Source organism: Solea senegalensis, unplaced genomic scaffold (assembly GCF_019176455.1).
Source record: "Solea senegalensis isolate Sse05_10M unplaced genomic scaffold, IFAPA_SoseM_1 scf7180000015117, whole genome shotgun sequence".
In the NCBI taxonomy this organism is placed as follows: domain Eukaryota; kingdom Metazoa; phylum Chordata; class Actinopteri; order Pleuronectiformes; family Soleidae; genus Solea; species Solea senegalensis.
The window spans coordinates 19,117-30,000 of record NW_025321227.1 but is presented as its reverse complement, the minus strand read 5'-3'; the positions used below and the strand labels follow the sequence as shown (position 1 = coordinate 30,000).

General features: G+C 40.6%; 2 protein-coding genes across 2 annotated transcripts in view; both read right to left on the bottom strand.

Moving 5' to 3' along the window:
* Positions 1-4,245, bottom strand: part of zgc:113232 (uncharacterized protein LOC541546 homolog) — a 17,077-nt gene extending 12,832 nt beyond the window's left edge. Inside the window, exons 1-6 of the mRNA XM_044017147.1 lie at positions 4,178-4,245; positions 3,854-4,055; positions 3,131-3,369; positions 2,069-2,141; positions 535-603; positions 285-448 (exon numbers count right to left, since the gene is read on the bottom strand). Coding sequence (XP_043873082.1) covers positions 285-448; positions 535-603; positions 2,069-2,141; positions 3,131-3,151 — 327 coding nt within the window. The 5' untranslated portion in view covers positions 3,152-3,369; positions 3,854-4,055; positions 4,178-4,245. The remainder of the gene's footprint in view (positions 1-284; positions 449-534; positions 604-2,068; positions 2,142-3,130; positions 3,370-3,853; positions 4,056-4,177) is intronic.
* Positions 4,094-8,545, bottom strand: snrnp48 (small nuclear ribonucleoprotein 48 (U11/U12)). Its single transcript, XM_044017148.1, has 9 exons — positions 8,303-8,545; positions 7,812-7,925; positions 7,581-7,641; positions 7,422-7,502; positions 6,197-6,331; positions 5,972-6,093; positions 5,591-5,712; positions 5,281-5,397; positions 4,094-4,575 (listed from the first exon to the last, which is right to left on the bottom strand). The coding sequence occupies exons 1-9, from the start codon at positions 8,438-8,440 to the stop codon at positions 4,494-4,496; spliced, it is 972 nt and encodes a 323-aa protein (XP_043873083.1). The 5' UTR covers positions 8,441-8,545; the 3' UTR covers positions 4,094-4,493.
* Between the last annotated feature and the right edge of the window lie 2,339 nt (positions 8,546-10,884).

The window sequence follows — 10,884 nt, the reverse complement described above, 5'->3', positions numbered from 1 at the left end:
CAGTGACGTGTTTGTTTAGAAACTGTCTGAGAAGAGTTTAGTCATTATTCTCATCACGGCGCAACACACACTCATTATAAAATCTGAACACGTGCAAAACTTAAACTGTGATTGTTTAAAAAACGTAATATTTATCACATCTTTGATTTAGGTGAAAGAAGCGGTTGCAGAACAAAAAGCTATGTTCTGAACATAACTTTTTTCAGTTTCTCCATTCGTGTGTATGTGTAAATCAGCACGGTCTGATACAGGACGGGATGTGGGATGAAGAGGAAAAGTCTCACCTGCATCATCTCCATGTCCTCTTTGGCGTAGTGGGACTCGGCGATAGTCACGTAAGGGATGGTGTCCTCTGTGATCATGGTGACCCGGGTGGGGATGACTGGCGTGTACGGGTCATAGTCGCCCTCCTCGGGTCGATGCCCCCCGTCATGGCGGCGCGTCGTCTCTGGAGGAACACGGAGGTCAAAGCCACAGTTAGGACGTGTCTGAACACTCATTACAGGTCAGAAAGGACCTGGTCCCAGGTCTCACCTGGTGCACGTGAGGCCATGTTGTTGTAGGCGTCGACGACGACGGAGCCTTCAAAGGTGTGATCCTCACCTGGACAGGTGTTTAAAATAAAGAGGAAATGCATGTTATGATCATGTCACTTTACTGACGGTTACACCTGAGAGATTTACTAAAGACTGTCCTCGTGAAATCTGCGACATCTTTAAGAACATGATCACGTCTGTGTGTGTGCGTGAGTGTGTAAGAGTGTGAGTGTGCGTGTGTGTGAGAGAGTGTGAGTGAGAGAGAGTGAGTATGTGAGAGAGTGTGTGTGAGTGAGAGAGTGTGTGTGAGGTGTGAGTGAGGTGGAGTGTGCGTGTGTGAGAGAGTGTAGTATGTGAGAGAGTGAGTGTGAGAGAGGTGGCGTGTGTATGAGAGAGGTGAGTGAGAGAGAGTGAGTATGTGAGAGAGAGAGTGAGTGAGAGAGTGTGTGGGTGAGTGAGAGTGTGTGTGTGAGAGAGGAGTTAGTGTGTGTGTGTGTGTGAGAGAGTGAGTGAGTGAGTGTGTGTGAGAGAAGAGTGAGTGTGAGTGTGTGTGAGGAGTGTGAGTGTGTGTGAGTGAGAGAGAGAGTGAGAGAGTGTGAGTGTGTGTGAGTGTGAGGTGTGTGAGAGTGTGAGTGAGAGAGAGTGAGTATGTGTGTGTGAGAGAGAGTGTGTGTGAGTGAGAGAGTGTGAGTGTGTGTGAGTGAGAGAGAAGTATGTGAGAGAGTGTGAGAGAGTGAGGAGTGAGAGTGTGTGTGTGAGTGAGTGTGTGTGAGTTAGTGTGTGTGTGAGAGAGTGAGTGAGTGTGTATGTGTGTGTGAGTGAGTGAGTGAGAGTGTGAGAGGAGTGTGTGTGACAGAGAGTGAGGAGTGAGTGAGTGAGAGAGAGAGTGTGTGTGTGGAGTGAGTGTGTGTGTGTGAGAGTGAGTGTGTAGTGTGTGTGTGAGAGTGAGTGAGTGAGTGTGTATGTGTGTGTATGTGTATGTGTGACAGAGGAGTGAGTGTGTGTGACAGAGAGTGAGTGTTGTGTGTGTGTGTGTGTGTGTGTGTGTGAGTGAGTGAGTGTGTGTGTGTGTGTGAGAGTGAGTGAGTGTGTGTGACAGAGTGATTGAGTGTGTGTGTATGTGTGTGTGAGAGAGTGAATGAGTGTATGTGTGAGAGTGTGTGTGTGTGTGTGAGAGAGTGAGTGAGTGAGTGAGTGTGTGTGTGCGGTGTGTGGGTGAGTGTGTGTGTGTGTGTGTGTGTGAGTGAGTGAGTGAGTGAGTGAGTGAGTGAGTGAGTGAGTGTGAGAGGTGAGCAGTGTGTGAGGTGTGTGTGTGGAGAGAGAGTGTGCGGTATGTGTGTGTGTGTGAGTGAGTGAGTGTGTGTATGTGAGAGTGAGTGTGTGTGTGTGTGAGAGAGAGAGTGTGTGTGTGTCACAGTGAGGCAGAGTTGTAAAGTTGTGTTAGGGTTTATTAACGGAGTCTTTAGTTCAGTGGCTGCAGTTTTGTGTTGATGAGACGATATGAGATGAGACAAGTGAGCACAGACTCTGACCTGACTGGTTTCCAGAATATTCTTCTTGGCAGAGACAGAAGACGACACACAGCAGCAACACGACAAACCCCGTCTGTGAGAGACACAATCATGGCATTAGTAACACTATTGTTCCTTCTTTCTTCACATGTCTGAAAGTCCATCAAAACAAAGACAAACTTCATGTTGGAGAACAGTGAGACAAAGACGTGAACATGTAACAGTTGTTATGACACAAGTCTTCTGTCATCTGTGGTTTGTGTGAGACAGTCTGGCTCAGATAGTGAGAGGAGGACAAACACAGCTTTTCTCAAACTCCTCTCACATTCCTCAAGTCTTCCTCCTGTGAGCAGGCTGCAAACACACACTCAAGAAAGGAAACCTCGGTTTACGGAGAATGTCATGGAAAGAAAAGATATGACACTTTACACTTTAATGATCAGCAACAAGCGAAAACTATGGTTAGTGTTAAATACAGGAGTACAGCTCACTGTCACAGATTTATGTGTGTGTGTGTGTGTGTGTCAATTTAAGACATTCTTAACTTCATCTTCATCAGTCAAACAAATACTTTTGTCTGGTTTTTCAGAAACATCAGAGTGTGAAAGTAGCTGCAGATTTACAGGTTTTTTAATGTAATAAATGAACTTAAAACCATCGTCAGATTCTTTTACTTAAAACAAGAAACTTTTCTACAGATTAAATGATTACAACTCAAGAAATTTGAGTTTGTGTCACAGTTTTGTAAACTTGTAGGAGATCAGATTCTCACCGTCGCCTACACGTCATGAAACATTTGATTTGATCCGTCAAAAAAAGAAAAGAAGTAATCATCGAGTGTTTGTTTGGACTTAAATCAATAACCCCACAGATGTTCATCACTTACATTAAAGTCCATCTTCCTCCTGATGTCAGAGTCAATAATAAACCAGAGGAAACAGGAAATACCAAATATTTACACTTAAAGACGTATGATGTCGCACATTCTGCCGATATATCGCAATAGTGCAAAAGTGAACGTTACATTCCCACTCAAAAACATCACGACCACATTCACAATGTTCTGGGTCAGCTGGTTCTTACCTGGTCACTGGAGGCTGCCATGGTTCTGCAGAATCAGAACCTGCAGCGGATGCTTTCAGGACACAGATGATGTTTCCCCCTCTGCTCTCTGCTTCTCTCTGTCCTAAGACCAGGACCCGTCAGGTTCCCAGGCTCTGACGGGATCCTGTCTGCTGCTCTCTGTCCTGAGACCAGGACCCGTCAGGTTCCCAGGCTCTGATGGGATCCTGGTCTCTTTTCGTCAGCGTGGTGAGAAATACCTGAGGCAGAAAAGCAGAGTGAGCAGAGAAATTAATTTCCATGTTTTTAAAGACTTTGAACCAGTGTTGGAATGTAACCAAGTACAAATACTTTGCTACAACATGTATGTATCTGCGCTACATTACCATCACAAAAAGAGTTGGTATTATGGTCTGTATTTATATAGGGCTTTTCTAACCCTCGATGAGCTGCTTTTCACTTCAGTTTTCACCCATTCATCCATCTCTCACACTCATTCACACGCTGCAACATCTGGTGTGGAGTATTTTTGAACATTTTCTGTGCTTCATGCTCAGCTGAAGAGAAATGTCGGAACAGAACGACAATAAAGTCGGAATATTACGAGGACAATTCTACATGTTTGGTTGTGACAAATATTCACATTTCATCACGCCCACTCCAAACAATGACCACACCCACTATAAACAATGAATCCACCCACTTTAAGCAGTTATCCCAGCAGTTGTCAAAGGCTTCACTCACCATTCTGCGGTGCAGGCACTAGAGGGCAGCAGATTTACCAACGTTTCACCAACATAAAAGAAACTATAGCAGATCCAGTCTGTGCCGACAACAGTCCCGCCTTCAAGACGTCTGATTGACAACAGTTCCGCCTTCAAGACGTCTCTCTGGAAATATTCCATTTTGAGCAGAGCGCCCTCCAGAGGCTACAGGACACACTCTCCTTTAACAGGAACCAATGAAAACACACGACGATCACGATTCTGAACACAACGTCTTTATTGTGATTTCACAGGAACAGGAAATGCTTCATGTAAAACCACGTTACAGAGACAATGGTGTTACCATGGCAACGTGGCAGCCATGGCTCCATCATTCCAGCTCAGGCAGCACAAGATGACCAATGATCGTCCAGGACCAGAACTGAACCAGGAGACCACCCGGCTGTGACACCTGTCTGACATTCCAAGTCATCTGCCATCAGAAATCACTCTCAGCCAATCAGACAGAAGTGGGCGGAGTCTGTCTGAGAGTTACACTGTAAAACACAGCACAAAAAATGTTCATGTTTTTCTCTCTCATTCATTTTCTTACAAAAGTCCCTCGGCTTTGATGTTCTGATCCCTGAAGGTCGCCGTGACCTTCATCTTCCTCATCATCATCAGTCTTTGTCCCTCTCCTCTTTCTTCTTCTTTTTCTTCCTCTTTCGCTCGTGGCGCTGGTTGCTGGGGGAACGGGAATCCCTGCATTTTGGAAGATTAATAAACACAAGATTATCAAAACTTCACCGTTTCTGTGTTGTTGTAAATTCACCACCTTCAGTTAGCATGCAGTTAGCATGGAGCCAAACACATGAATTACATTTCCACATAGACATTGTCACAATCTTGTTTTTTATATTTGAGCCTAAAATCAAGTGAGAAAACAAACATAAAAAAATTACTTTAAATTTTCTTTAATGAATATGGAAAAAAACCATAAGTGTTAGTTTATAATCCACTAATGTGATAGTTTATAATCCATTAATCCACAAAAGTGATAGTTTATAATCCATTAATCCACTTAAGTGAGAGCATATGATCCATTAATCCACTAAAGTGACAGCATATGATCCATTAATCCACTAAAGTGATAGTTTATAATCCATCCACTAAAGTAAATGATAGTTTATAATCCATTAATCCACTAAAGTGATAGTTTATAATCCATTAATCCACCAAAGTGATAGTTTATAATCCATTAATCCACCAAAGTGATAGTTTATAATCCATTAATCTATTTAAGTGACAGAATATGATCCATTAATCCACTAAAGTAAGTGATAGTTTATAATCCATTAATCCACTAAAGTAAGTGATAGTTCATAATCCATTAATCCACTAAAGTAAGTGATAGTTTATAATCCAGTAAAAGGATGAATGGTTTGAATGAACAGGGGAACATTGTACCTCTCCTTCTTTCTCTCTCTTTTCTTCTTCTTGCTCTCTGACTCTTGACTTTGTTCGCGGCTGTGTCGGCGTCGGCTGCGAGAGGTGCGAGACTCCGACGACGGCGATCTCCGACGCCTGGCAAACAAAAAAAAACGCAGATTACCGATAACATCACGCTGCAACAGACGTGCGATAAAAAGTCAATCACGTAAACAACACGACAACTCACCTCGTTCACTTCTTTTACAAAACAAACATTTGGAACTATAAGTGGATTTTTAAGTGGTTTTATTGATCTATAGTTGGACATTGTTGGTTTATTTTCTACCTGTGTGAGGAATGTTCAGAGCGTGTAAACTCCTCCTCCTCCTGCTGCTGCTCCTCCTCCTCGTCTGCTCTCCACTGCCTGCTGAGCTCCTCTGAGTGGACATTGATGACCTCTCTGATCACCTACAGAGCAACCATTTCAACTTGAATTCAACAAGAAAGAACCTGCACTGTGGGCTCAGCTCACAAACGTTAACACGCTCCCCGACAGAGTGTTTTCTCTGCATTTATTGACACAGTAAAGGACTTTATTCTACTGTGACATCCCTGTGTTTAAATGACGTTTCCCAGGAAACACATAGTTCACTTTAAGTGTGTTTGTAAAAGTATCTGACGTCAGTGACACAAAGTGACCACATGAGGGCAGCAGCAGACCAGGTACCTCAGTGTAGGACTTCTTGGTGATGTGAACGTTCTTGGCTCGGTAGGACTGACGCCGCCTCTTGTAGTCCCTCATCTCTGCCATCAGCTCCAGATGAGTCTTGGGTTGGTTCTGACCGTCATCTGTGGACAAAACAACTGCTTTACAGGTCGCGTAGAAAACCACGTCACCACAGTGCGACGCCGCGACCACCTCAGGCAGGTGAAACAAAGAGAAAAGTTTCACCTCTCCGAAGTTTGGACACCAAGTCCACGTAGAGGTCGTCGTTGTTAGACGCCTCGGCTTCCTGTCTGCCAGTGAGGTCACACACGGCGCGTTTGTGGTTCTGAGGCACGTCCACGGGCTGACCCGAGTACTGACCTGGTGGTGGAGAACAGAATCATCAGCTGTATATGAGTCTCACATTTTATTTTGAAAAACATCGAAGAAGAGTAAAGGTGCACAGGTTTTCTATAGATATGTTTTCTATGTGTTGCATTTATGAAATTTAAGAACTACAAAAAGAAAACTGTTGACATTTCATTTCTGCTTTCACACAGATTTCATTCCATTGTTTGTGGAAAATAAGTGAAATCAAAACTCAACCTACACTGAAATAAATAAAGCAATATTTGGATTGTATGTCGCTCATGCTTGAGAAAAAGTATGTGGATCCAAAGATGGACTCAAAAACAAGAGCGTCAAAGCTTTTTGACGTATTTATCGCCTTGGTCTCTAAATAGGACGTGAAATGTTAACGATAATGAAATAACATAAGTTAATTTACCGTTTCAAGTCCCACAATTGTGGAATGGAAAAAAAAAAAAATAATGGTTTGCGGCCAGTGTCAAATGTGTTAGGCACAAGTGATAAACACTTCACTTAAGTACAGTCATCACTACACATATAACATGCTCAGATCGATTACGTGTTACTGCGACCTAGGGCTGAAACAACTACTCGATTAATCGATTACTAAATTGATCGTCAACTATTTTGACAATCAATTAATCAGTTTGAGTGTTTTTCTGATTGTTCAGCTTCTTAAATGTGAACATGTTCTGGTTTCTTTGCTCCAGATAACAAAGAAATCATTCTGACATTTTATGGACCAAACGATCACTCGATTCATCGAGAAAAACCATTGTCAGATGAATGGATTATGAGAACAATCCTGAGTTGCAGATTAATTCAGTGGTTTGAATCAGATTATGTTAGTTTATGTGATCCAATTATTTCAGTGGCCACAATGAGATTATTCAAGTGCATGTCTTGAGATTACCATGTTGGGTGGAATGGATTACTCATGTAGTTAAAATTAGGACGTGTTTTTAATCTGAAGTGGATTTGATTCAGGAGTGACTGACACACAGACGGACGGACACTGTGGACAGTACAACGTGTGTGGGGTCAAGTGACATGAGGTCACACGAGGTGGCACGAGGTGACGCGAGGTGATGCGAGGTCACACCTTGCCAGAAAACTCCCTCCATCCTCATGAGCGGTGCAGCAGCTCGCGCCTGGAGAATCACCTGGTGCTGAGTGGACTTGTCTGCATGAAGAGAAGACATGAGTACGGTGGGCCTGGACGGACAAACACATCAGCGTTGTTTCAGTGAACCAAACTCACCCATGTGGAAGCTTGTGACGCTGCTGTTCTCATAACACACAGAGGGATCGTACATCGCCACCTGCAGCACACGGAGATCACGTTCAGATCATGAAAACAAATGAACCGGAAACAGTAAAGTACAAGTTGCACACGAGCAAGTCCTTCCTAAGGCTTTAGTTGTGCTTTAGTAAACCCTGCGTTTGGTGGAGACCACAGACGTGCCCACATCTCTGCGGTGTTTGTTTGTACCTGCTCTTCAGCAGAGTAGCCCATCTTTGTGAGGAGGCACGATCCTTTGTGTCTGTCCATGCTGCTGCCTGGGACTCTGTGCCCGGGGTCGTAGGGACACTGCTCCATCACTTCCTGAGGAGAAAAAGAACACAACTGCACACCTTCTTTCTCTGCTCACACACACACACAACAACAACAACAACAACAACAACAACAACATTCACCTGCACTCGTTCATTTTAACGTCTTAATCCCAACTTCATAAATGTGAATGTTTTCTGGTTTCTATGCTCCAAGTAATCCAGAACTCATTAAAACGGATACATTTCAGTTTAAAACACAGAAAACATGAACAGTTCTCTAACAGTCCCTATACGGCGTTTTAGTCCAGTTAATTTTTCCCAGGCCTGAATTTAAATTTCTGACCGCAGTCTTTGTGCTGAATCTGTTTGAATTGGCCAGACTTTGATTAAAATAAAACCACGTTCTGAAGCTAAAGGCTAGCTCACCTGCTGGTAGTCCGGCGACCATCCCAGCGTTTCATAAATGTCGTTTATCTGTTTCCGGCAGTTTTCGGTGAACTCCGTCAGCTCCCGTAGACGCTGATGGCGCTCGTGAAGAGGAAACGTGTCCGCTGCGTGCGACATGTTCGCGTTTTAAAGCAAATTAAACGAAACACTTCACTGAAATTGTTTGATTGTTTGCTTCTTTAGCTTCTTTAGCTTCTTCTTCTTGGTTTTTAACAGCGGCTGGCCACCGACATTATGGGGAATTACCGCCACCTACTGACCCGGGGTGTCGGGTCAGGCTCCGATCTCCCCTCCTAAATTTCCCAGTTATCTAAATTATATATGTACTACTAATTAACTAAAAAAACTACTACTACTACTACTACTAATAACAATAACAATAAATAAAGTATATATAAACATATATATGTATATAGATACATATATTTATTAGTATATATTTGTACGGATTTATATTATTTTTAAAGTACTTGTGTACTCTGTACTTGGTGAGTGTGTACTCCAGGTGTACTCATATAGTACCAAGAATTCACCGAGAATTGCGAAAACCAATCACCTCTCGCCATGGGCTACCAGCCCGGAAGAGTGGAGGCTTCACTTGAAGCTTGGGGTTATGGCAGAAAGATCATTTCACATATTGTATTCCATTATACACAGTATATTCTATTCTAGTAATAATAGTATTATTAATAATAATAATGAAAATAATAATGATTATCTATTATATTTATTATATTATATTCAGTTGTGGTACTATGTGTGTATGTAAAGCTGTTCTGTTCTATATGTTTACATGTGTAAATATTTATTACAATGAAAACTCATTGATTTTATTACTGCACTGCACATTTGTTTGTAATGAATTAGAATTAAAATGACATAGTAAGTGTTGTTTTTCATTGAAATACATTATACATCATAATATAAGATAATCCTTTATTAGTCCTCTGCACAGGACAAAATGTGAAGTGTCTGACGGCAGCAGGAAGGAAGGACACACCACAGGCGAAGCAGCCTGTCACTGTATACATGTTATATTGTAATGTCAACATACAGCTTATACATGTTATATTGTAATGTCAACATACAGCTTATACATGTTATATTGTGACGTTAACATACAGCTTATACATGTTATATTGTAATGTCAACATACAGCTTATACATGTTATATTGTAATGTCAACATACAGCTTATACATGTTATATTGTGACGTTAACATACAGCTTATACATATATTGTAATGTCAACATACAGCTTATATATGTTATATTGTAATGTCAACATACAGCTTATACATTGTAATGTCAACATACAGCTATATATGTTATATTGTAATGTCAACATACAGCTTATACATGTTATATTGTGACGTTAACATACAGCTTATACATGTTATATTGTAATGTCAACATACAGTTTATACATGTTATATTGTAATGTCAACATCAACTTATACATTGTAAGCTATACATGTTATATTGTATTAACATACAGCCTATACATGTTATATTGTAATGTCAACATACAGCTTATACATGTTATATTGTAATGTCAACATACAGCCTATACATGTTATATTGTATGTAATACAGCTATACATGTTATATTGTAATGTCAACATACAGCTTATACATGTTATATTACGTTAACATACAGCTTATACATGTTATATTGTAATGTCAACATACAGCTTATACATGTTATATTGTAATGTCAACATACAGCTTATACATTGTAATGTCAACATACAGCCTATACATGTTATATTGTAATGTTAACATACAGCTTATACATGTTATATTGTAATGTCAACATACAGCTTATACATGTTGTATTGTAATGTCAACATACAGCCTATACATGTTATATTGAAATGTCAACATACAGCTTATACATGTTATATTGTGACGTTAACATACAGCTTATACATGTTACATTGTGACGTTAACATACAGCTTATACATGTATATTGTGGCGTTAACATATACATGTTACATTGTGACGTTAACGTACAGCTTATACATGTTATATTGTAATGTCAACATACAGCTTATACATGTTATATTGTGACGTTAACGTACAGCTTATACATGTTATATTGTAATATTAACATACAGCTTATACATGTTATATTGTAATGTCAAAGTACATTGAACATCTCAATCAATTTGAGAGCTTTTATAAATGACAGTAATGTTGAAATCCTGACTTTAATCGCACAATTCGGGCTCTTTACCTCAGAATTCTGACTTTTTTTTGTCTTCCACAGTGTCAAAATCTCTTCATGTTATTGTGGTGTTGCACCACCAGAGGGCACTGCTCGCTCAGCGATGACTCACTTGTGAAAGTGGGTCAACTATGACACGGTTTGTTTTGAAACATTTAAAGAAACATGACTGATTGATGATGACTGATTACTCGGCTGTTCACTTTATTCATTGAACTTTGTATCTGTTTTACAATGTGACTTAAGTAAGTATTTATTCAGTTAAATATGAATGAAATGTATTAATGAATACATTTCATATATAATATGAATATAAATGTAATTTTGGATT